Source organism: Pecten maximus, chromosome 11 (assembly GCF_902652985.1).
Source record: "Pecten maximus chromosome 11, xPecMax1.1, whole genome shotgun sequence".
Lineage (NCBI taxonomy): Eukaryota > Metazoa > Mollusca > Bivalvia > Pectinida > Pectinidae > Pecten > Pecten maximus.
In genome coordinates this window covers 19,804,398-19,830,810 of record NC_047025.1, presented here as the reverse complement: position 1 = coordinate 19,830,810, position 26,413 = coordinate 19,804,398, and the positions used below count along the sequence as shown (strand labels likewise).

The 26,413-nt window shown below is 36.0% G+C and overlaps 1 protein-coding gene across 1 annotated transcript; it reads left to right on the top strand.

Moving 5' to 3' along the window:
- On the top strand, positions 1-26,088 carry LOC117337733. Its single transcript, XM_033898832.1, has 16 exons — positions 1-92; positions 14,055-14,349; positions 14,905-14,983; positions 15,937-16,254; positions 17,517-17,730; positions 18,108-18,239; positions 18,396-18,572; positions 19,159-19,282; positions 19,810-19,973; positions 20,790-20,958; positions 21,849-21,975; positions 22,194-22,701; positions 23,529-23,571; positions 23,670-23,875; positions 24,442-24,523; positions 24,939-26,088. Exons 2-16 carry the CDS (start codon positions 14,073-14,075, stop codon positions 25,217-25,219), a joined length of 2,901 nt encoding a protein of 966 aa, XP_033754723.1. The 5' UTR covers positions 1-92; positions 14,055-14,072; the 3' UTR covers positions 25,220-26,088.
- Positions 26,089-26,413: the final 325 nt, after the last annotated feature.

Here is a 26,413-nt window from a genome sequence, read left to right as displayed (position 1 = left end):
GGAATATAGCCTCCATAGTCGGTATCAAACCCGTCGTCCACTTCGTGAGACCAACGTCTGTTGACACCACTTAGACTCTTGAAACGTTCAAGGTAAGGTCATGTGATTCAAGTAAATACTAATGCTCGTAAAAAACTGCATGTATATTTGGCTTGTTCATCTGTTTTAATCGGTTAATTAGACATACTGAATCAAAATTATTGAAAACGGGCTCTTTTGGAAACATGTATAAACTGGTTTCGGATCAGTTTAAATGTGTATGTACAAATACTTTTTAAAACTTTCATCTCGCCTGAAAGCTTTTCACGAATACATTCTTTAAAACATATTATTACCTACAATGTATTTTGAAGTCAGACTAACGGTAAAAGGAGACCAGATAAAGCCTGATTCCCAGAACCCGTAAATCAAGGACAGGCCTAGTTAATTATTTAGTTTTCATTCAAAAATATAGTAATATAACACCAGTTTAATTTACCGGGTTGTAATCCACACTTGTTTGTGACTTCTAAAATTCACATTTCAGTAATGAAACATATCACTCATTTCTGCTTCACACTTGAGTTATATAACACTATGCTTATTTGTGACTTCTAATGAATTTCAGTAATGTAAGTCGGTCACCGACTTGTAAGTCACAATTAAGTTAGATATGACTTATTTGTGACTTCTAGTGAACTTCATGAATGTAAGTCCAAACCTGTCATCGACTTGTAAGTCACAATTAGGTTAGATATGACTTATTTGTGACTTCTAATGAATTTCATTAACGTGAGTCCAAATCTGTCACCGACTTGTAAGTCACAATTATGTTAGATATGACTTATTTGTGACTTCTAATGAATTTCATTAATGTGAGTCGGTCACCGACTTGTAAGTCACAATTAAGTTAGATATGACTTATTTGTGACTTCTAATGAATTTCATTAATGTGAGTCCAAACCTGTCACTGACTTGTAAGTCACAATTAAGTTAGATATTGGCTTATATGTGACTTCTAATAAATTTCATTAATGTGAGTCCAAACCTGTCACCGACTTGTAAGTCACAATTAAGTTAGATATGACTTATTTGTGACTTCTAATGAATTTCATTAATGTGAGTCCAAACCTGTCACCGACTTGTAAGTCACAATTAAGTTAGATATTGGCTTATATGTGACTTCAAATGAATTTCATTAATGTAAGTCCAAACCTGTCATCGATTTGTAAGTCATTTCTTAATTCAAATTTCCATATGTAAGACTAAACCTGTCAAAGACTTTTACTTCACACTGGTGGTAAAATATATTACCAGGCTTATCTATGAGTTCTAATTAAGTTCATTAATGTCAGGGAAAACTTGTCACTGACTTGTAATTCACATTAATAACACCGGGCTTATTTGTGAATTTTAATTGATTTCTATACTGCACGGCCAGGCTTATTTACTGACTTAATTCACACATACACTGTAGTAATGATTATAAGCCCAGACACACGTGACACATGTGCTGAAAAAATATATAAAACTGCGCCATAAAGCTTTGTAGTTCTTCAAATAAACGAGGTCTCTAGTGTGATTATCTTCTGCGCATGCTCAACCGACTGAATCTAAAAGTACGTTCTGTCAACTGAACAACGTATACCATCTATAACACTACAACTGTGCTAGCCCAGAGTGTTCAATACGATACTCTCCTTTTCAAAGGGGGAATATCTATAGTCCGGACTATTGGACTATTAAACTAACTTTTGGCTAGCGAAGTTGATAACACTACCACAACTTCATGCCATAGAGACTGTCTTTTAAGTATTTAAACCCAGTGAAGTTTCGTGTAAGTCCATGAACCGGTCCAATGATATCGCTACTGTGTAAATATTGTGGAATGTACATGTGCAATGACAAATATAGAGAAAATAAGAGAAAAAAAGACGAGTAACAAAAAATACAAAATGCACTCTCCTGAAACATCTGGTTGTCCCTTTGAACCAGGAAGTTGTACATATCTTAGCGACCCATTCATATAGCATGGGTAATGTTTACACACGTCTGTTAATATCCCCGACACAGCGGACCGTGTTCCCGATATATATACTGTCTAAACTCGAGTTGTAGCAACTGACAACTGTCGTCAGGTAGATGAATATATTAAAAATATAATATGTCACTTGACAAGGTGTATTCGATTCCCTCTACAACCGTGATATATTATGATAATTCTAATGGAAATAAACACAGTCACACAGTGTTTTATAACTTCTCGTCAACAAGCGAGTGCTTCATTAAGCATCAACATTTCAGTTTGTATAGGCTATGAGACCATACATCCAATGGAGGTAAATTGCGTAAATCGCGAACCGTTTACGAGCAAGCTACCGACAGATTAAATAAATAAAGTAAAAGGTTACTTCTTATATGTACAATATATTCTTTTAACGATTACAGCGATCAAGAATTCAGATACAAACATTTATCTCAATTATGTTGACATTAAATTGATCCAGGCATAACAAAAGCCGCTGACAGACACCTTAAACGTACCAACTTTCCTATTTTACAATTGTCTTAGTATTTATGAAATGGATAACTGATGTTGATAAGACGCTTGTTTGTAAACACTGCACGTGGTTTCCGGAAAGAAGTCCGACAATATTTACATATATGAATACGTACGCGTCCAACCGGGTCACGTACGCGTCATACCATCAAGTTACTGATAAATAAAGTCAGTTGTCTAAGGTTATAAATTCAGAAACACCTCGACATGCGACATTCAGCAAACGGGTAAAAATCACAGAACTTTGCTTCTTTACATTTAAAATTTCAAACCGAAAAAAAACCTCTAAATCATAATATTATATGTTTAGCTAAATCAAAAAGTTAACTAAACACAGTGTGTTTTACTTTTGCCTATTGTCAGACGTTGTCTTGTTTGCCTTTTGAACAGTCCTTTGAAGTAACATGTGGAAACACGTATATTTCTAATAAATAGTGACACCGATTCACAATATTGACGTAATATGTATTTATCTAAATTCTTGTAAATAGATAAATAATCTTTATAATCAATATCAATAAACATATACTGTATCAATACAATGAGCTCATACTTTTATATAGTATTTTCGGATTAGGTTTCATTCTCGTAACGGTTTTGTATGTTGCACTTTTCAGTTGTATTGTTCAATACGATACTCTCCTTTTCAAAGGGGGAGTATCGTATGGGACTCTTGGACTATTTGACTAGCGAAGTTGTTAACACTAGTGCAACTTGTTCAATTTCATGTCATAGAGACTGTCTTTTGAGGATACTGTCGGAGAGAATGTATTTTATTTAAACCCAGTGAAGTTTCTCAAAGGTAGTAATTGTGAATTGAACATTGACTTATGATATCGACGACTGCGGTGTAAGTCCATGAACCGGTCAAATAATATCGCTACTGTGTAAATATTGTAGAATGTACATGTGTAATAACAGACAAATCTAGAGGATTTAAGAAAAAACACTAGTTACAAAAAATACAACATTCACTCTCCTAAAACATCTGCTTTGTCCATTTGAACCAGGAAGTTGTACATAAAGCGACTCGTTCATATAGCATGGGTAATGTTTACACACGTCTGTTAATATCCCCGACACAGCGGACCGTGTTCCCGATATTGTAGCAACTGACAACTGTCGCCAGGTCTATGTGCAGTAGATGCATATATTAAAAATAGAATATGAACATGAAACGGTCTCGATTGGTCACTAGAGTCGATTTAAATGCCAGAGCTTCACAGACAAATATATATTACGTGACCAAGTTTAATGCTCAAATATCTGTTTTGATGACACTTGACGACGTTTATTCGATTCCCTCTACAACCGTTATATATTATGATAATTCTAATGGAAATAAACACAGTCACAGAGTGTTTTATAACTTCTCGTCAACAAGCGAGTGCTTCATTAAGCATTAACATTTCAGTTTGTATAGGCTATGAGACCATACATTCAATGGAGGTAAATTGCGTAAAACGCGAACCGTTACAAACAATCTACCGACTGATTAAATAAATAAAGTAAAAGGTTACTTCTTATATGTACAATATATTCTTTTAACGATTACTGCGATCAAGAGTTCAGATACAAACATTTATCTCAATGATGTTGACATTAAATTGACCCAGGCATAACAAAAGCCGTTGACAGACACCTTAAACGTACCAACCTTCCTATTTTACAATTGTCTTAGTATTTATGAAATGGATAACTGATGTTGATAAGGATAATAGACATGACGCTTGCTTGTAAACACTGCACGTGGTTTCCGGAAAGAAGTCCGACAATATTTACATATATGAATACGTACGCGTCCAACCGGGTCACGTCATACCATCAAGTTACTGATAAATGAAGTCAGTTGTCCAACGTTATAAATTCAGAAACACCTCGACATGCGATATTCAGCAATCGGGTAAAAATCACAGAACTTTGCTTCTTTACATTTAAAATTTCAACCCGAAAAAAAGCTCTCAATCATAATATTATATGTTTAGCTAAATCAAAAAGTTAACTAAACACAGTGTGTTTTACTTTTGCCTATTGTCTGACGTTGTCTTGTGTGCCTTTTGAACAGTCCTTTGAAGTAACATGTGGAAACACGTATATTTCTAATAAATAGTGACACCGATTCACAATATTGACGTAATATGTATTTATCTAAATTCTTGTAAATAGATAAATAATCTTTATAATCAATATCAATAAACATATACTGTATCAATACAATGAGCTCATAATTTTATAGTATTTTCGGATTAGGTTTCATTCTCGTAACGGTTTTGTATGTTGCACTTTTCAGTTGTATTGTTCAATACGATACCCTCCTTTTCAAAGGGGGAGTATCGTATGGGACTCTTGGACTATTTGACTAGCGAAGTTGTTAACACTAGTGCAACTTGTTCAATTTCATGTCATAGAGACTGTCTTTTGAGGATACTGTCGGAGAGAATGTATTTTATTTAAACCCAGTGAAGTTTATCAAAGGTAGTAATTGTGAATTGAACATTGACTTATGATATCGACGACTGCGGTGTAAGTCCATGAACCGGTCAAATAATATCACTCCTGTGTAGATATTGTAGAATGTATATGTGTAATAACAGACAAATCTAGAGGATTTAAGAAAAAAACACTAGTTACAAAAAATACAGCATGCACTCTCCTAAAACATCTGCTTTGTCCATTTGAACCAGGAAGTTGTACATAAAGCAACTCATTCATATAGCATGGGTAATGTTTACACACGTCTGTTAATATCCCCGACACAGCGGACCGTGTTCCCGATATTGCAGCAACTGACAACTGTCGCCAGGTCTTTGTGCAGTAGATGAATATATTAAAAATAGAATATGAACATGAAACGGTCTCGATTGGTCACTAGGGTCGATTTAAATGCCAGAGCTTCACAGACAAATATATAATATTACGTGACCAAGTTTAATGCTCAAATATCTGTTTTGATGACACTTTACGAGGTTTATTCGATTGCCTCTAAAACCGTGATATATTATGATAATTCTAATGGAAATAAACACAGTCACAGAGTGTTTTATAACTTCTCGTCAACAAGCGAGTGCTTCATTAAGCATTAACATTTCAGTTTGTATAGGCTATGAGACCATACATCCAATGGAGGTAAATTGCGTAAAACGCGAACCGTTTACAAACAATCTACCGACAGATTAAATAAATAAAGTAAAAGGTTACTTCTTATATGTACAATATATTCTTTTAACGATTACTGCGATCAAGAATTCAGATACAAACATTTATCTCAATGATATGGAAAGCCGTATGGGACCCCCGACTCCGTTCAAGATTTTTAACTAAGAAATAATAACACTTGCGCGGAAAATGAAAAGCCGTGTAAGATTGGCGTACCGTTGAAGATAAGCCGTTGAAGATTTTACCGTTAAAGATTTGTGCCGCGGAAGATTTGCCGCGGAAGATATGCTGTAGCTGTGTAGAACTGCCGCGGAAGATTTACCGTTGAAGATTTACCGTTGAAGATTTACAGTTGAGTTAGATATATATCACTCGGCCATACTCGGTAGTTAAAGATTTTTGCCGTGTATGATTTACCGTTAAAGTTTGTATTACCGTTGAAGATTTTGCCGTTAAAGTTTTTACCGTTGAAGATTTAGCCGTTAAAGATTTTTGCCGTGTAAGATTTACTGTTGAAGTTATTAACGCTGAAGATTTTAGCCGTGTAAGATTTGCCGCAGAAGTTATGCTGTAGCTGTAGAATTGCCGCAGAAGATTTACCGTGGAAGATTTACCGTAGAAGATTTACAGTTGAGTTATATATATCACTCGGCTATACTCGGCAGATTTTTGCCGTGTATGATTTACCGTTAAAGTTTGTATTACCGTTGAAGATTTTGCCGTCAAAGAATTTTGCCGTGTAAGATTTGCCGTTAAAGATTTTACCGTTGAAGATTTTGCCGCTAAAGATTTTTGCCGTGTAAGATTTACCGTTGAAGATTTTTGCCGCAGAAGATTTACCGTTGAAGATTTAGTTCACACAGAAGGTACGTATCATGCGCATGCGCAATGACCCTTTATTAATGACTTAGATAATACAAAATAACAGAGACCTACATGTTTATAACTGTCTATTAAAGGTCTCTGATAATAATAACACTGAGAGTGATTTATCAAACATGAATCTAATTGATATTTGTTAAATGTTATTTATTGGTCTCAATATGTGAAGATTAAATGATTTTAGACACAATTAAACAGGTTAAAGTTGTCTATAGGTTGGTTTTCTGAAAAGCAGGTCAAATTACCCCCCACACTTCTGGGGTTGTGTATGTACACGCTGAGATACAGGGCACAGCATGGGCCCATCTGGACAACTGATCTATATGCAAAAATTCATTCTGATAACGAGGTCGGTCAGCCTCCTACGTCACAGGTTCACTGCTGCCGAGACGACAGTTAAGCTGATAGTATAACTAACGTTAGAAATACCCAAATGTGTGTCACATTAAATCACTATTTACACAATATCTACCATTGCAACGGTTTTGTAATGTGGGAATAATTTACATTAATATATTGGTACTCCAGTGATGATCCCGTTATTCATTAAACAATGTGTATTCAATTCAACTTTATTCCATAAGTTTTACAACTTATTGGATAAAATAGTATATAAAATTAATGGATAAAGGCATCCACTCTTACATGTTTTATAATTCAATAAGCTAATTTGTCAGATTTGTTACAGGGAAACAGAGATATAATCATTAAAAATGAATATATATTTCAAACTACTGCATTTTTATCAAATCTTTATCTTGCAAAATTAAGAAATGGATATTTTTATGTTAATATTACGTTAGGAAAGGGTAAAACATGTTCTTAAAAGTGTATAAAATCTTATCAATTTATGCCAAAATGTACGGACGTCGGACCACGTGACCACCTAGCTCATTAAAATTTTTCAGCCAGCAGCAATATCCCCCTACTGGCATAAAATAGATAAACAGCTTTGTAAGGCGAGGTGGAAACCTGTGTCAGCCAACATTTATGGGGTCGGTCTAACAGAAAATGGAAAAATACCCTATGTGTCCAAAACCCTTTAATTCAAAATAGATTATTTTGATTGCAATTTTATACCGAGAATAAGACCATATCGACTAAAACAATAGGTGCATGATCCATGATTGATAAATAATTTATTTGCTTGACTATACCATTAAACCATGGTGTACATTTTTCAAACTCTGCTCCACCCCATAAATCACTCCAAAGTCAATAAAGTTAGATCAGTGCCTCTCATCCACAGGACGGACATCCCCCAGGAAGGGGGTGATCATGAACCTTTGATAGTACAAGAAATAAATAAAGGAGGAGTGTGGTGTGTAATAGGATGCATATTTCGTTACACATCTAACGTCTAACAAAAGCTGTCTGACCAATCACAAGTAGTCATTTGGTTGTCCAGGCTTACCATTGGCTATCTAATCTTCACAGTAAAATTTATGTGACAGGTCAGCAACCCAAACCTGGCTGGTGTGAGGAGGGGCGCAGGTCTGTGTAATTTGCAACATGATACCCTCCCCCATCATGATAACTGTGAATTAGAAGTGTGCTTACATTACCTATCTATGAAAAACAAAACAAACATGTCATATACACATTGTAGTTCAATATTATTGTTTAGGGTATATTGATGTAAAACTAAGAAAAAAATAATTTGAATGCGTATTATGTCTCAAAAAATAATTATTTATGTGATGTATATAATTATCTTCTGTTAGATTTCACTCAAAACTTGTATTAAAGACGTAATATAATAAAATACTGTGGAGAAATTATACTATGCTATGCTCCAAAACATGTTTATTTTTTAATACAGTTCATATTATACTTTGTAAAGTGTGATACAATCGTGAGAGTGACAGAGTGCAAAATTGGAAATTAATTAGTTTTAAGGCCGTATTGTTTTATCTGAAAACAAACCAGGCTAGCCCAGCTCCAGTATCCTGGCTGGTATGTGTTTGTCACCACTAGGGCATAGTAAGGAGATAGTTTAGGTCACTTGAGGTCAGTTTAAACAGCCCTAGTGAGATCATGACCCTGAGTAATATGTCATTTGATTAAATAGTTAAATTAAATTAATGATTTTTAGTTTCTTGCATTCATATCTATCAAGACAGAGGTGTTTGTCCATAAACACATTTAGGGCTTGTCTCTACTCTACAATGTAGATCACAGGGACAAGTGCGTGTTCCCTTACAGTGTAAATTAGACCTTAGGGAGCTAGCTGTTGTAGCCCTGCCCGGACACGTTTGGACATATGCAAATAGTTGTCCAAACGTGAATCCATCTCTCCCACTTCGGTTACATCTTCTCAATCTGGCGTACCTTCATACTGGATCAACCTTTAATTTGTCTACTCCCCATTTGGTCAAACTCAACACGGTTACACCTTGTAATTTTCTGAACGGCTTGCTCTCTAACTCTCAGACTATAAACTTTTACACTTAACAGAATTCCAACAAGTTTATTTATTCATAATCCCAATATAATCCTTACACTTTTAATAATAATAAAAAAAAATATCAGAACTTACCTTTGAATATTATTCACTGGTACTGCTTGATCTTTCCTGCAATATAGTTCGATGACTTCCTTTTTGGCGCGATGGTTTAGACAATATTGCGTGTCGATAATGAGAGATTTTGTAAAGAAAAATACTTGTAAATGAACGGGATACATATAGCTTCGAATCCTTCGAAAACGATATTAAAAGCCGAGATTCGGTGCAATTTGTGTATGTTGGTGTTATCTGGACAATTGACAGTATCAATTAATTTTGTCCGGGCAGGGCTACAACAGCTAGCTCCCTAAGGTCTAATTTACACTGTAGGGGAACACGCACTTGTCCCTGTGATCTACATTGTAGAGTAGAGACAAGCCCTAAATGTGTTTATGGACAAACACCTCTGTCTTGATAGATATGAATGCAAGAAACTAAAAATCATTAATTTAATTTAACTATTTAATCAAATGACATATTACTCAGGGTCATGATCTCACTAGGGCTGTTTAAACTGACCTCAAGTGACCTAAACTATCTCCTTACTATGCCCTAGTGGTGACAAACACATACCAGCCAGGATACTGGAGCTGGGCTAGCCTGGTTTGTTTTCAGATAAAACAATACGGCCTTAAAACTAATTAATTTCCAATTTTGCACTCTGTCACTCTCACGATTGTATCACACTTTACAAAGTATAATATGAACTGTATTAAAAAATAAACATGTTTTGGAGCATAGCATAGTATAATTTCTCCACAGTATTTTATTATATTACGTCTTTAATACAAGTTTTGAGTGAAATCTAACAGAAGATAATTATATACATCACATAAATAATTATTTTTTGAGACATAATACGCATTCAAATTATTTTTTTCTTAGTTTTACATCAATATACCCTAAACAATAATATTGAACTACAATGTGTATATGACATGTTTGTTTTGTTTTTCATAGATAGGTAATGTAAGCACACTTCTAATTCACAGTTATCATGATGGGGGAGGGTATCATGTTGCAAATTACACAGACCTGCGCCCCTCCTCACACCAGCCAGGTTTGGGTTGCTGACCTGTCACATAAATTTTACTGTGAAGATTAGATAGCCAATGGTAAGCCTGGACAACCAAATGACTACTTGTGATTGGTCAGACAGCTTTTGTTAGACGTTAGATGTGTAACGAAATATGCATCCTATTACACACCACACTCCTCCTTTATTTATTTCTTGTACTATCAAAGGTTCATGATCACCCCCTTCCTGGGGGATGTCCGTCCTGTGGATGAGAGGCACTGATCTAACTTTATTGACTTTGGAGTGATTTATGGGGTGGAGCAGAGTTTGAAAAATGTACACCATGGTTTAATGGTATAGTCAAGCAAATAAATTATTTATCAATCATGGATCATGCACCTATTGTTTTAGTCGATATGGTCTTATTCTCGGTATAAAATTGCAATCAAAATAATCTATTTTGAATTAAAGGGTTTTGGACACATAGGGTATTTTTCCATTTTCTGTTAGACCGACCCCATAAATGTTGGCTGACACAGGTTTCCACCTCGCCTTACAAAGCTGTTTATCTATTTTATGCCAGTAGGGGGATATTGCTGCTGGCTGAAAAATTTTAATGAGCTAGGTGGTCACGTGGTCCGACGTCCGTACATTTTGGCATAAATTGATAAGATTTTATACACTTTTAAGAACATGTTTTACCCTTTCCTAACGTAATATTAACATAAAAATATCCATTTCTTAATTTTGCAAGATAAAGATTTGATAAAAATGCAGTAGTTTGAAATATATATTCATTTTTAATGATTATATCTCTGTTTCCCTGTAACAAATCTGACAAATTAGCTTATTGAATTATAAAACATGTAAGAGTGGATGCCTTTATCCATTAATTTTATATACTATTTTATCCAATAAGTTGTAAAACTTATGGAATAAAGTTGAATTGAATACACATTGTTTAATGAATAACGGGATCATCACTGGAGTACCAATATATTAATGTAAATTATTCCCACATTACAAAACCGTTGCAATGGTAGATATTGTGTAAATAGTGATTTAATGTGACACACATTTGGGTATTTCTAACGTTAGTTATACTATCAGCTTAACTGTCGTCTCGGCAGCAGTGAACCTGTGACGTAGGAGGCTGACCGACCTCGTTATCAGAATGAATTTTTGCATATAGATCAGTTGTCCAGATGGGCCCATGCTGTGCCCTGTATCTCAGCGTGTACATACACAACCCCAGAAGTGTGGGGGGTAATTTGACCTGCTTTTCAGAAAACCAACCTATAGACAACTTTAACCTGTTTAATTGTGTCTAAAATCATTTAATCTTCACATATTGAGACAAATAAATAACATTTAACAAATATCAATTAGATTCATGTTTGATAAATCACTCTCAGTGTTATTATTATCAGAGACCTTTAATAGACAGTTATAAACATGTAGGTCTCTGTTATTTTGTATTATCTAAGTCATTAATAAAGGGTCATTGCGCATGCGCATGATACGTACCTTCTGTGTGAACTAAATCTTCAACGGTAAATCTTCTACGGCAAAAATCTTCAACGGTAAATCTTACACGGCAAAAATCTTTAGCGGCAAAATCTTCAACGGTAAAATCTTTAACGGCAAATCTTACACGGCAAAATTCTTTGACGGCAAAATCTTCAACGGTAATACAAACTTTAACGGTAAATCATACACGGCAAAAATCTGCCGAGTATAGCCGAGTGATATATATAACTCAACTGTAAATCTTCTACGGTAAATCTTCCACGGTAAATCTTCTGCGGCAATTCTACAGCTACAGCATAACTTCTGCGGCAAATCTTACACGGCTAAAATCTTCAGCGTTAATAACTTCAACAGTAAATCTTACACGGCAAAAATCTTTAACGGCTAAATCTTCAACGGTAAAAACTTTAACGGCAAAATCTTCAACGGTAATACAAACTTTAACGGTAAATCATACACGGCAAAAATCTTTAACTACCGAGTATGGCCGAGTGATATATATCTAACTCAACTGTAAATCTTCAACGGTAAATCTTCAACGGTAAACCTTCCGCGGCAGTTCTACACAGCTACAGCATATCTTCCGCGGCAAATCTTCCGCGGCACAAATCTTTAACGGTAAAATCTTCAACGGCTTATCTTCAACGGTACGCCAATCTTACACGGCTTTTCATTTTCCGCGCAAGTGTTATTATTTCTTAGTTAAAAATCTTGAACGGAGTCGGGGGTCCCATACGGCTTTCCATACAATGATGATGACATTAAATTGACCCAGGCATAACAAAAGCCGTTGACAGACACCTTAAACGTACCAACTTTCCTATTTTACAATTGTCTTAGTATTTATGAAATGGATAACTGATGTTGATAAGGATAATAGACATGACGCTTGCTTGTAAACACTGCACGTGGTTTCCGGAAAGAAGTCCGACAATATTTACATATATGAATACGTACGCGTCCAACCGGGTCACGTCATACCATCAAGTTACTGATAAATAAAGGCAGTTGTCTAAGGTTATACATTCAGCAATCGGGTAAAAATCACAGAACTTTGCTTCTTTACATTTAAAATTTCAAACCGAAAAAAAACTCTCATATCTTAACATTATATGTTTAGCTAATGTGCCTACTGTTTCGCGTTGTCTTGTGTGCCTTTTGAACAGTCCTTTAAAGTAGCATGTGGAAACACGTTAATTTCTAATAAATAGTGGCACCGGTTCACAATATTGATGTATGTATTTATCTAAATTCTTGTAAATAGATAAATAATCTTTCTAATCAATATCATTGAACATATACTGTATCAACACAATGAGCACAACCTTTTATAGTATTTTGCACTTTTCAGTTGTATTGTTAGGAATAGTTTGGTTGTGGTATATTTAGCTACTGTTGTATTGTTAGGAATAGCTTGGTTGTGGTGTAGATAGATACTGTTGTATTGTTGGGAATAGCTTGGTTGTGGTGTAGTTAGATAGTGTTGTATTGTTTGGAATAGTTTGCTTGTTGTGTAGTTAGATAGTGTTGTATTGTTAGGAATAGCTTGGTTGTGGTGTAGTTAGATACTGTTGTATTGTTAGGAATAGCTTGGTTGTGGTGTAGTTAGATAGTGTTGTATTGTTTGGAATAGTTTGCTTGTTGTGTAGTTAGATAGTGTTGTATTGTTAGGAATAGCTTGGTTGTGGTGTAGTTAGATACTGTTGTATTGTTAGGAATAGCTTGGTTGTGGTGTAGTTAGGTACTGTTGTATTGTTAGGAATAGCTTGGTCGTGGTGTAGATAGATAGTGTTGTATTGTTAGGAATAGCTTGGTTGTGGTGTAGTTAGATAGTGTTGTATTGTTAGGAATAGCTTGGTTGTGGTGTAGTTAGATAGTGTTGTATTGTTAGGAATAGCTTGGTTGTGGTGTAGTTAGATAGTGTTGTATTGTTAGGAATAGCTTGGTTGTGGTGTAGTTAGATAGTGGTGTATTGTTAGGAATAGCTTGGTTGTGGTGTAGTTAGATAGTGTTGTATTGTTAGGAATAGCTTGGTTGTGGTGTAGTTAGCTACTGTTGTATTGCTTGGAATAGTTTGCTTGTTGTGTAGTTAGATAGTGTTGTATTGTTAGGAATAGCTTGGTTGTGGTGTAGTTAGCTACTGTTGTATTGTTAGGAATAGCTTGGTTGTGGTGTAGATAGATAGTGTTGTATTGTTAGGAATAGCTTGGTTGTGGTGTAGTTAGGTACTGTTGTATTGTTAGGAATAGCTTGGTTGTGGTGTAGTTAGATAGTGTTGTATTGTTAGGAATAGCTTGGTTGTGGTGTAGTTAGATAGTGTTGTATTGTAAGGAATAGTTTGGTTGTGGTGTAGTTACCTACATTTGTGGCGGAAATGTACTTGACACGTTTTGACATTTTTTTGTTATGTTATAAAACAACAGAAAAGAATACCGATTACGATGGGAACAAAACGAGACATCCCTGCTATCGACACACTGAAAGGACTTTCTCGAGAATGGAGTGTGATTGGCCAACCTCTCGCCGACTCATCATTTGATGTCATTCAGCAGCACCGGACACGTATGAGTGACCTCACTACCCGGACTAAGGAAGGGGTCACTAAGGTTCAAGAATATGTAGATGAGGTTGGAAAAGAAGTATCCGCCATAAAATCCCAAGTGAAATCTTCCTTAATAGAGAATGTACAGAAGATGTCTGGACTTGTTAACAAACTAGGTAAGATTGATAGTTTGCTTGGGTTATCGCTCTATAAGAACCCTTAGTCATTTTGAGCTGGAGTATCATTGTAGTAGTTCGTGACTACCTCAATGAACATCATTAGGGAGGCTCGTTACATGCCATCAGGAGTAATAAGTGCACAGTGTCCTATCTAAGGGACACAACCGCGACAGCACAGACTGGTCCGTTTCTCAGCCTTTTGACAAATACTAACCGACACGAGTAGGGAGCGCCGACCCGTGCCGGTTAATCTTTCTCGAGAAGCTGATAAACAGGCTTGCCTTTTGACGTGGTTGTGTCCTTGTTATTGATCTATGACATTCAATTGATGATATGTATGTCCATGTTATCCCTGCTCATTTAGATCTTTGGAGTTATATCGCAATAGGAAACTCTTGCATGCTAACTTGGATTTAACTATAGACGTTTATTCAAATAACTTTCCTTCATCAACATTAAAGTTCACATAGCAATATTGTAAATTGAAAAAAAAGTTACAGACTTAAAGAAATAACGGGTTGTTATTTGATTTCTATCTATTGCCGGTTGCAGTTCCGACCAAAAGCTATGGCGAGCCACAATATATGTTACCGTCATATGGAGGCAACCTAGCCACGCCAGATGAAAAAGGGTACGTGTGTTGTGTCCATTTTTACGAGATGTTATATAATGTAATAATAGTGAAGTTGAAAGATAGGGAACCACTCTGTAAACGTATTTGCAATGTACTAATGTGTTAATGTCATTATAAAACATACACACGTCAAAAGAGATGGTGTCTTTTTGTCCAAATTCACCTGGACAACCTTTCGTTATGCCTATATCAGCGCATTTCCGTAATACATCATGGGTATTCTCTTCGTGTACTGATTTTTTTTCTTGCTAATTTGAAGATTTTGTGTTTTGTCCACATTTAGGATACTACTGTGATTTATCATTTCGCCATATCTTGCCATGCATATAAGCCGTGGTTTTTGGAGTGATTTATTAGATTATGGAAGCAGGTATATATATGACGTATACTGTGCTCACCACTTATATTGATAAGTTGTTTTTGATATTCTGTTTTCCTTGGACCTCGTGTTGGACAACTTCGCCAGCCAAGGGTGTTCAATACGAAACTCTCCCTTTTCCTTGTAAAGGAGAGTATCGTATTGAACACCCGTGGGAAAAAGGAGGGTATCGTATTGAATACTCTTGGGAAAAAGGAGAGTATAGTTTTGAACACCCTTGGGGGAAATGAGAGTATCGTATTGAACACCCTTGGGGGAAATGAGAGTATCGTATTGAACACCCTTGGGGGGAATGAGAGTATCGTATTGAACACCATTGGCTGGCGAAATTGCGTGTTGGACAAAAATGTCAATAATCATAATTTCGCTTTATCTTGGCAAGATATCAGCTGAATGTTGTTGTTTTTTTAGATACATGTAATTACCGGATTATTGAAATGTATCACTGTTATGTATATTCGGGGTTGAATGACTTATTTCATATTATAACAATCTGCTTTACATCAACTTAGAACTAGCATTGCTCAAGAAGGGGGAACCTAATGTATATCTTATTTCTATCACCAAATAGCCAAGACAATGAAATGATTGCAAGGCATATGGAAGAGGAGGCCGAAAACCTTAAACAAATGCAAAACCTGGAATCGTTCTTGGGGAAAATGGAGCATTTGTGCGAGAAGGTTCGATCGTATGAAGGAATTGACTCCGAGGAAATAAAAAACTTACAAGATGATCTGAAAGGCTATGGTGACACCTTAGAAAATGAACACGAACGACAACAACGAGAAGAAAAGCAGAAGAGAGAAAGAGAACGAGCAGAAGAAGAGGAGAGGAAGCGTATAGAGGAGGAAAACAGACGAAGAAATCCAGCTAATTGGAAACCTCTTGTGTAAGTAGCATTTCTGTATGACTTCATTATCTTACGTTAGAATCTATTCTGGCCAATAGCAAAGTTTTATTTGATAATATCAAAGACAAAAGGTTATAGTAAAAGTAAAAAAAAAAAAAAAAAAAACACACACACATTTCATTATCTATTTCATATATCTGTATTCTTTTCATCTAATTTCAATATGAAAATTTTTTCCCGTAGAAACTAGAATTTGACTACTTACGCAAAATTCTAACAATACAACGTTTCAGAAATGCAAGTTAATGAAAACCACGGGGATGTTTTGGGGTCATATAATATGAAGGGTGACGTGTTCGATGCTTACTAATTTGCCTAGCGGTTCCGTTGTCACCATCCTACGAGGGCTGATTGATATGTTGTGAGCCTCAAATTGAAGGATTTGAATTTTGCCGGACATATTGTATTAAAGTCAACATATTCCCCTTCAGTATCTATACACTTTTGACAGTGGTGTTTAAGGGCTTCAATGCAACTTTTATAGAACTCCTTTTCTTGGCAGTTCAAAACGTCACCCACTGCATGGATGACGCCATCTTCGGACTGAAAGTGGGTGCCTGAAATAGCTGTTTTCAGTTTTGGAAATAGATGAAAGTCGGATGGAGTGAGATCATGGGAATAAGGCGGATGCTCACAATTTAAAGCCACAGTCACTGTGGCATATGAAGGGGCGTCTTTCCCTAGTGTTGCTACCATATCATTATGGATCTCCTAAGGCGTTAAACTTTTTACGCAAACATTGGATCACTGCTCTTTCACCGATTTTGTCCATTTTGCAAAGGCCGCTTGTCTTCTTTAATTAAGAGTGCTATCTCACCGATATAAACAAACCAACTGAGACCAGTCCTTGGGAACACGCCCTAAATAGTCAGAGAACAGTAGGACTTAAAAAGAACATCCCTGGGTACCTCCTTCAATGCGATGCTCACAACATATCAATCTTTCCTCGTAGTTCCAAGAGAGAATATGACGTCAACCAGATTTGACCTTCATTAGATTTGCGTGGCGATGTCACAGTAGTTTCTTGTAGGTTATTCAGAAGTCCTCAATCAAATCTATATTTAAAGACCATGGTATTATTATTACAGGATTTGCTGGTTATTTGTTTATTATCAAAATGCAAAAATGATCGCTTCGATATTTTACTACACTAAACATATTGCATATCTGATTGCTGAATATTCCATTTCAGTTGCATAATTGTTCTTAAATAATGCCGTGCGCAAATGAAATACTTACAGGTTGAAAGACAGATCAAACAGCGAAAGATTTGCCAACACGGACGTGTTGTGTGTGGTGTATGCCATGGATGGAAGTTTTACCCCATCATCACTTCGTTGTACCAACATGGAAGGACATACGGGTGTAGCAGACTGGCTATCCACGCCGTATGAGCAACAGGCGTCGAGTCCGACCAAGGTCAGCTACAACAGTTATAGTCCACTCGACCTACAGGTAAGGTATCATTTCCTCCTTACTAACACATTACCATAACTGTCCGATAACTTCCAACAGATTGTGGCCCTCTTTCTGTGAACATAATCATTTTTTTACCAAAAGAAATACAATACTACATATGGAGGTTTCTCACTACTACCGTTATTTTTATTTGTACTTATGTGTGGTTGTTTATTAGAGCCAATTTTGTTTTCAAAGTTTTTTTCCGGGGCGATGAACTCGTTAATTACATAATAATTATATACATATATATTTGTTTTTTACGCTGAAAAAAGGAAAAGCAAATATCGCCTTTATTTGTCCCCAAACTAATGTCATTTTTTCGAAACAAAGGATCATTCACTTGTGATAATAATTGTTTATTTATACCCTAGGAACCCATGGAAGTATACGTGCCTTACTTGACCACTGGGGCTAACCGTGAACCAGAGGTCAAGATCTCAATCGACAACGGAAAATGGGAGTACCCGGAAGTACTTAACGAACGAAAAATAGATGCATTCCCGGTTCGTGTACATACATTTATATCTAACTAAAGAGTACACAATTTTCATTTAGTTGATTTACGCAGTTTAAGGCGTCTATTCTTACTTGTAATGTTTGTGAGGCATGTTAAATTTATACCTTATTTATTTATAAACTTATCTATAACGTGTTTACAGAAAAGTGTCGATTACATCGGAACAAAGGTCCCAAGTTTTGAATCATTCAAACTTATCGTCTCCTCTGTGCTAAAGAAAAGGACCATAGTTGTTGACAAAAACGGCGTCTCCTTCAAGGCAGACTGCATGCATGTTCAAATTCCACCAAACTTTGGAAATGACAAAATCAATTTAAGGGTAAGAGAAAACGTCATTTTATTCCAAAAACAACATATCAACATTTTCCCGTCTTGATGAATGATATCGAGTTTTTGTTATTGATGTATTACAATAGAAACATGATGTTCTGACAGCCTGTCGTTATAGCACTGTACAATAACAACTTAAACATTATGTTCTGAAAGCATGTTGTTATTCCACTGTAGAATAACAACTTAAACATTATGTTCGTATTGCCTGTCGTTATAGCACTGTAGTAATATTGTGTATATTAGATAGCCATTTATTCTAACTGAATCGGGTAGGATCGATCACCCACTCCATCACGCTATATGGTCGATTGGGGCAACTGGTATCAACTCAATTCAATTCTAAGCAATTGGGGAAACCGAAAAAGGCTAAACTTAATATGAAACCTCAAATCTAATGATTATTTGGGCGGGATGGATTGGGGTGTGGGGTGGGGGCTGTGTTCATTATCGGTGTTTACTTTAGTAATCATCTTGGATTTTTTATGACATTGAATTCCTATGTCTATTTGGCAACAAAAGATGCATTGATGACAATGACTATAACACGAAGGCTTTGGTTTTAACTGCTTCAGGTCTCGAAGGACAATGAACAGCAAAGGAGTCCCAGCAATTTTTTGGGTGCACAAATGCGTGTCGAGGTGGATTGTATCGATCAAACAACAAAAGACATCGATGTCAAAATATCCCCCGAAAAACGTCAGTAATGCAGTTCCTTTATTGTTATCAGCATACGTAGGGGTCTGTTATATAGTACAATTAGGAATTGTTTCGTATGATGATATATGATATATATATGATATAACACATCAGAATTAACCACTCTCATAGTTTATTGTATTTATAATGTCTTCAAGCGAGAAAGACATAACAGCTTTTTCCATAAGGTTTACCATGATTGTTGTAATGTATCAAGAAATAAGATTTTGCTTTGTTAGAGAAAACAAACACAATTGTGATACAAAGTTGAAACAAATTAATCTACAGTTAGTAGTTGTCAGTTCCCACGTAAAATAATGAATCAGGCCAAAAATTCACTAAATTTCTATTACAACACAATAGACAAAGGACGCGTATCAATAAGTAATGGATTTGTTAATCACATACTTGTTAAATAACGTAAATATAATAGAATTCGTTAAATTCAGGTTAGATAATTTCATGACAGATTTATGTACATGTACTACAAGTATTTTGACCTTTGATTAATTTATTCCGTTTCTCAGTTTCCGAAGTTTCATCGCACTTTAAGGACAAGATGGTTTTAGTGACGGCCGCCAACCAGTGTTTCGCATCTGATGAAGGCCTTGCTAACTTCCGGTTGGATACGTTTCGTCAACACCTACAGACAGAGGGCGTGATTAACACAAAGGAAACAAACGATAACAAAGTATAACCTTAATTAGTTGCTGCTAATTGGATTCTGTAATATGTAATCAAAAATAGGGTTAATTGAATTTGTTACATAATGTATAATTTTATTTCCAGACAATATCAAAGCATATTATGACGGTCCAAAATTTAATGTTTTATTATATTTACAATTTTGTTCATGATAATGTATAAGGATATCATCGTTCTTACGCAGCATGGCAATTTCCGTGTGTTGATAATTGCCGTCTAACGGTTTATCACTCTTCTGAAGTCAGCTTCTGAAGTTCATGGAGATGACGCCACAATAGTGGTCATGTGATTGAACGATGTTTAGTCTCACAGCACATATTGCAACCTATATGTATCGCTATGGGAGGATGCAGATCAAATGTTAATATATATCCATACTTCACTTAACAATTCCTTGATTTATCAGATTGCTTGCAGTCGCCATGTCCAAGATGAATGGAATGGAATTAGTATAAGCTTTTAGCTTGTTTTCCAATCCTATATGTAAATATGATTTGTATTGTGATGTTGTGTGTGAGTACTTGAATGTTGATAAAATATTGTTTAAACTAAACTAAGATGAATGGAATATATTGCACATGGAGAATACGAATGCGATGTTTTCCCAATAAATTTAGCACAGACGCTATATATACGAAAACAAGTGATTATATTGGCCAGTGATTTGTATGACTCAACTATTGATACATGGTTTTATAATTCCAGAATAATGTTACGTTTACAAGCTATAATTAAGAATATGTTGCTAAAGACGTAGACAATTAATGCAAAGAACCTTACGTAAGTTGGGTTAATATTCCAGAATCTCAAGACAAGAGACAAGAGAATAAAGCACCTTATAGAAATGATCCTTGAAAAACCATCAGCTGCTGAGAAAGTCCTGGAATGCCTTGACAAATCAGGAAATAAGGACGTGGCGGAAAGAATCCGAGAAGTCGTCCAGGAGAAGCGAGGGACCGCCGTAGTAGAAGGTAGTGATTCGTATAGTATAATTAGGTAATATTTGAAACCATGATTGTATATCAATACGGTTTATTAATTAATACATCGCGTGAATTTACCATGCTTCTTATACGGGTACTGAAGTCAGACTTCCTCCAAACTGTAGAGGTACCCCGTACAAACATGTTACAATAGTCTACATAGGCAATAATAAAAATGTAGAAAAAATATTTTCATGTGATTTACAAATACCATGTTCATACAACAAAGTTGCTATAGTAATATAAGCAATGATTATTATCCCTAAAAGACTATGGTGATATACCTTAACAGAATATAGTGATACAGACTTTAGTGTATAATGTTTATTATCCTAACAGACTTTAATTATACATAATGTTTATGATCCCTAACAGACTATAATGATACAGACTATAGTCATTTATACAATGTTTTGATCACTAACACACTAGTGATACAGATTATAGTTATATATACAGTGTTTATGATCCTAACAGACTATAGATATATATGAAATGTTTATGAACCCTAACATACTATTGTGATATGGACTATAGTGATATATAAACATACAATATTAATTATTCCTAAACGACAATAGTGATACAACCTAGAGTGATATATACAATATGTTTATGATCCAAAACAGACTATAGTGGATGCAAGTTTTTGTATCGTTTGCAATGTCTTCTTAAGTCAGGATTTCGAAAGGTATATGAAATTATCAAGGTCTGTAGTGGGTGTTCATAATTAATGACGTCTCTTGTCGGACATGGTTTTAAGAATTATCTCCCCTAACACAGATTGTTTGAGATGCATGTGTAATGTTAAGATCGGGTATCTGACAGACAAGTAAAATCACGAACAAAAACCATACCTTGATTATCATTGTCCACAGAACAATGGCGATCGGTGATGGTTTTCCGTGAAGATGGCGAGAACTGGAGAGTTATTGATCCGAAACGCTTTGCAAAACTCCACCAGGATTTAGGCTGTACTTTGCAGGCAGGACACAGACATTTTGAGTAAGCTATAGTCTTATTTTTTTTTTTTTTTTTTTTATATAAATGTGGAATTAATTAATGTAGAATAATGTCAAATTAGTACATAGCACTGTAAAACTGCATGTTTATGCAAGATTAGAAAATACCTCAAATTAATTACAGCTTTATAAACAGTATTTGTGCTTGATTTCCGGTAGACCTTTCCCGTCTGACAGTTTGTTCATGTTGCACATTTCCAGTCTGGTTTCCCTGACAGTTTCTAAGGACTCATCAGAGAAAGATATTGAAAGAATAGCCGACGAGTTTGGAAGAGGAACATTTGCAACAAAGGCAACACTTATTTGTAGACATAAATCCGAAGATTATCAGGCTGAAACATTTCTTCACGTACTTCCGGCCAACAAAGCAGCACTGGAAATCAGTAGACTGAAGAAACAAGGCTATACCCGAGGTCCAATGGAATTAGCCGACTTTGATGTCATGGATGGCGACACGGTAGAATTATACATGTCGGGGAATATCGGTATTGAATACAGTGGTAGACGGATTCCACAAGGGGAGGTGGTAAAACTTCCATTCAAAACCCACAAAGACGTCTGTAAAGCCAACCTGAATATCTACGTCGTGGACAAGAAATCGGAGGACCAGATGGATGACGACAGATATCGGGGTCTTTTACATTACCGTATTAAGGATAATAAACCTCTTAAGGAGAGGACGGACTCCGTGGAACTAGTCTGGATGAAGGTCAGTTATTTACTGTCTATAACATATTTTATGTTTATAATGTGATTTCTCTAATTTGAGAAATTTGGTTAACAACAACTAATGCCTCTTTCTGCCATTTATAGTTATGTCCTATTCACGGAATGACTATTTTGAAAATTTAACAAAACAATTCTCTTCATTTAATCCAACGAGTCCATGTGATTCGGAAACAGTTTGTGCAGTTTACATATTTGGTAGAACCTTTGGCCAACAAAAGTAAAGTACAAAGTCTCGGACTCAGAAACTGTAAAATTTATATTGCAACATTTATCGGATGCTGTTCAACCGTGAATCCTTCGCAAAATTTGGCGAACTGTTAAACTCGGCTTTAATGCGTGGTTCGCAGTGCGTGATTGTTCATATTAGGTGAATAAAATAGCCTAATGTTTATATCTTTTCTCAGAAAGACTCCCTGATGATATCCGCTTTTAATGATGTCTACTCTTGTGAAGGATTCGAAGTTGTTGATAAAACAAACAGCCACAGTTGTAACATACAGTTTAAGTATTTCCGAGTGAGACTTTGTACTTGCCGCAGTCAAATCTTATCATAAATATGTGGTTTCGTAGCTTAAGATGCACTACTATTTTCGGTGATGATGATTGACCACTATCTTGAAAACATCATTCCTTAACGGGAACAGGACAGTGAGAATGTCCTGTCAGTCGTTGGTTTTCACTTTCGTTAAAAGCTAAGTTCACGTTTCCAAGCCCTTAGCCCAATGTAAACCTACCACTTTCTTGTGATTTTATATATAATCCTTATCAATATTGAAATACACGTTTCTGTCCAATGCTCTATTGCAGACCAGCAAGCGGTACCTGTCGCACCTGTCAATGAACGGGGATAGTAAGTATGATGCACATCATCTTCTTCTTTAAGGAATCATTTGTTAATTGTTTTTATATGTTCTAATTATTTGATATCTTAAAAAATGTCTCATTTAGTCCAGGCACTTGCAAAATTTATCGGGACAAAGGTGGCGGATAGACAGGAAACTCATGACATATTTGCTGGTGTGGATACTCCAGCTGTTGTGAAAGAAATAGAGCAGCGCGTGGAGAGACAGTGCAAAAGCGACACAAACGAGGTCAGATTGGAGACCGCAATATTCATATGGGCTAATCAAAATCAGGACGAAAAGGAGAAAAAGGTATATGTATTACCTGTGATCCGTTTTAATTTGAATGGCTGGTGTGGTTGTTAAAGCAGAGACGCTTAATTTCTCGGAGCCCCTGGTCTTATTCCCTTTTTTTTTTTTTTTTTTTACAGATCTATATTTTTCGTTAGTGTTTGTCCTCTCTTTATCGATTTTGAGTTAGAATTACAGTTTCGTTATGATATGGATAGTCTCTATTGTATATTTGTAACTGCATAATATACAAAAATATGAAGTTATAATTGACCACATGTGCGTGTTTGCCATTTGGAAATCTGGCCTGGTATATCCAATTTGTATGTCCATAATGGCAGAAAAGACGATCGCGACTGTAGCCGCTCATTTGCAGGAAGTCGGTCTTCATTAGTCATCGCAATACTTGGAAACGTTACATTTAGTCTGCTGTTTCCATCCAGATGCCTCTTCATCACAGTTCCTTGACCTATCGTATGTCGTGTGATCTTGTAAGCGTTCTTTTTTGATAAATAACATACTACTTTATTAATATGCACAGTGTGTATAAGTACCAAAACTACACAGCTGTTTCTGTAACTTTTTAGATCGAGATCATTCTAAACGCCGTACGAGAATACCATTGGTGTGCAGAAGCTCGCCAGTTTGTGACCCTGTACATGAACAAAGGTATTTCATTTTTTAGTCTGTATCATTGTTATTGAATGGCGCCTTTCTGTTCTTTCGGTCGGTAAATGTTACTAACCGCTGAATTAAATAGCCATATATTTAACTTAATGCGATAGTATACGTACCGGAAATCTTAAATGCAAATTTAATTGACAATTTCAACTATGGTTATTGCATTCTTCTTCAGCATCAATGAAAGAGGACATGCTCGTTTCACGATGTTTAGTGTAAAAGTAGAGAGTAGAAGGTCACCTTATTAGCTCAGCCTAGTGGGCATTTTCCTACAGTCCTAGCGACTGGCTATAATGGTTTCCAATGGAACTAGTGAGCTGTCATTAGATATTCTCGTGAAACTTGTGATATTAGTCGTGTGACTCAACATGATATAGATATATTTATAAATTATTTTATGTAGGTCTGTTTTCTGAGGTGTCGCTCCTGAGTATGTCGACGATGCTTGGATCAGAATGGCAAGACTTGGTGATTGCTCTCAAACTCTCTGAGGGAGATGTCTACTACATACAGAGCATGGACCTCAGCGAACAAGACAAGAAGGGGAAGATGCTAGATAAATACCGCCTGTCTCGGCACGCCATCAGCTTTGGTATCAGACTACCGGACGAATTCTTGAAGGCAATTCAACAGTGTAAATGTAGCAACCAACTTACATCGTATGTGGAAAAGAAACTGAAATAAAAAGGATGTTTATTTCACGGATCATAAGGGATTGTTTCACAGGCAATGTATACATAAAGTATATTTTTCTTCAAAACGAAATGTCTTTTGAGCTTTATAACCGAGTTTGGAACTAACACAAATAGACTGAGGTTGTGGCTATTGTACAATGCTTAAGCTTGTTAATGACTCCATAGCTTACACTAATGTAACTAATTGATTCACATTGAAGCGTATATAAACTTTTTTAGGATTTACTTCTTACCAGTAAGACATATTTTACATTTGTTAATCCGATGGTTATGTGTTGTGTCATATTTAAGAATTGTACAAATTAAAGGCAATATCAGTTAATGACACCTTTAAATGTGAAGTTAGGAATAGATAAAGTTAATGCGAATAATAAACATAAAACTTCATCGTTCTATGATTCGTCACTGATGTTAGGGACATCGTACAGCTGTTTTAGCCTCCTAGGGTCATCAGTGATGCTAGGGACATCATACAGCTGTTTTAGCCTCCTAGGGTCATCAGTGATGCTAGGGATATCATGCATCTGTTTTATCCTAGAATTCGTCAGTGATGTCATGGACATCATACCACTGTTTTATTCCAGAACTCAACCGTAATGTCAGGGACATAATACAGCTGTCCTTCTACGACTCGTCACTGATTTTAGGGATATCATACAGTTGATTTATCCTTCAAGGTCTCGATGATCCTACGGACGTCATACCGGTTTTTTTTATTCCAGAACTTGACAGTGATGTTTGGAACATGATACCGTTGGCGTTCTAGGACTCGTCACTGATGTTAGGGACACCATACAACTGTGTTATTCTAGGATTCGTCACTGATGTTAGGGACATAATACATCAGTTTTACCTTTCTAGGACTCGTCGGTTATCCTAGGGACATCCTACAGCTGTTTCCTCCTTCTAGGACTCGTCAGTGATGTTCGGGACATCATACAGCTGTTTACTCCTTCTAGGACTTATCAGTGATGTTAGGGACATCATACAGTTGTTTACCCCTTCTAGGACTCACCATCGGTATCCTAGGACTCTCAGTGATGTTCGGGGTCAGAAGTGTGGACATTTCTACAGGGCCTACGGATCCACATTCGTCCAAGTGATGCTCACACAGTTGTATGGGAAACATCAATGGCGCCGTGTGGTACATCACCCATGTTATGTAGGATGTGTATTGAATTGA

Coding starts and splice junctions, on each gene's coding strand:
- LOC117337733 (XM_033898832.1), top strand. CDS start 14,073: ATGGGAACAAAACGAGACATCCCTGCTATCGACACACTGAAAGGACTT. Junction 17,731..18,107: donor ATAGTCCACTCGACCTACAG/GTAAGGTATCAT, acceptor TTTATACCCTAG/GAACCCATGGAAGTATACGT. Junction 19,974..20,789: donor AGGAAACAAACGATAACAAA/GTATAACCTTAA, acceptor TTAATATTCCAG/AATCTCAAGACAAGAGACAA.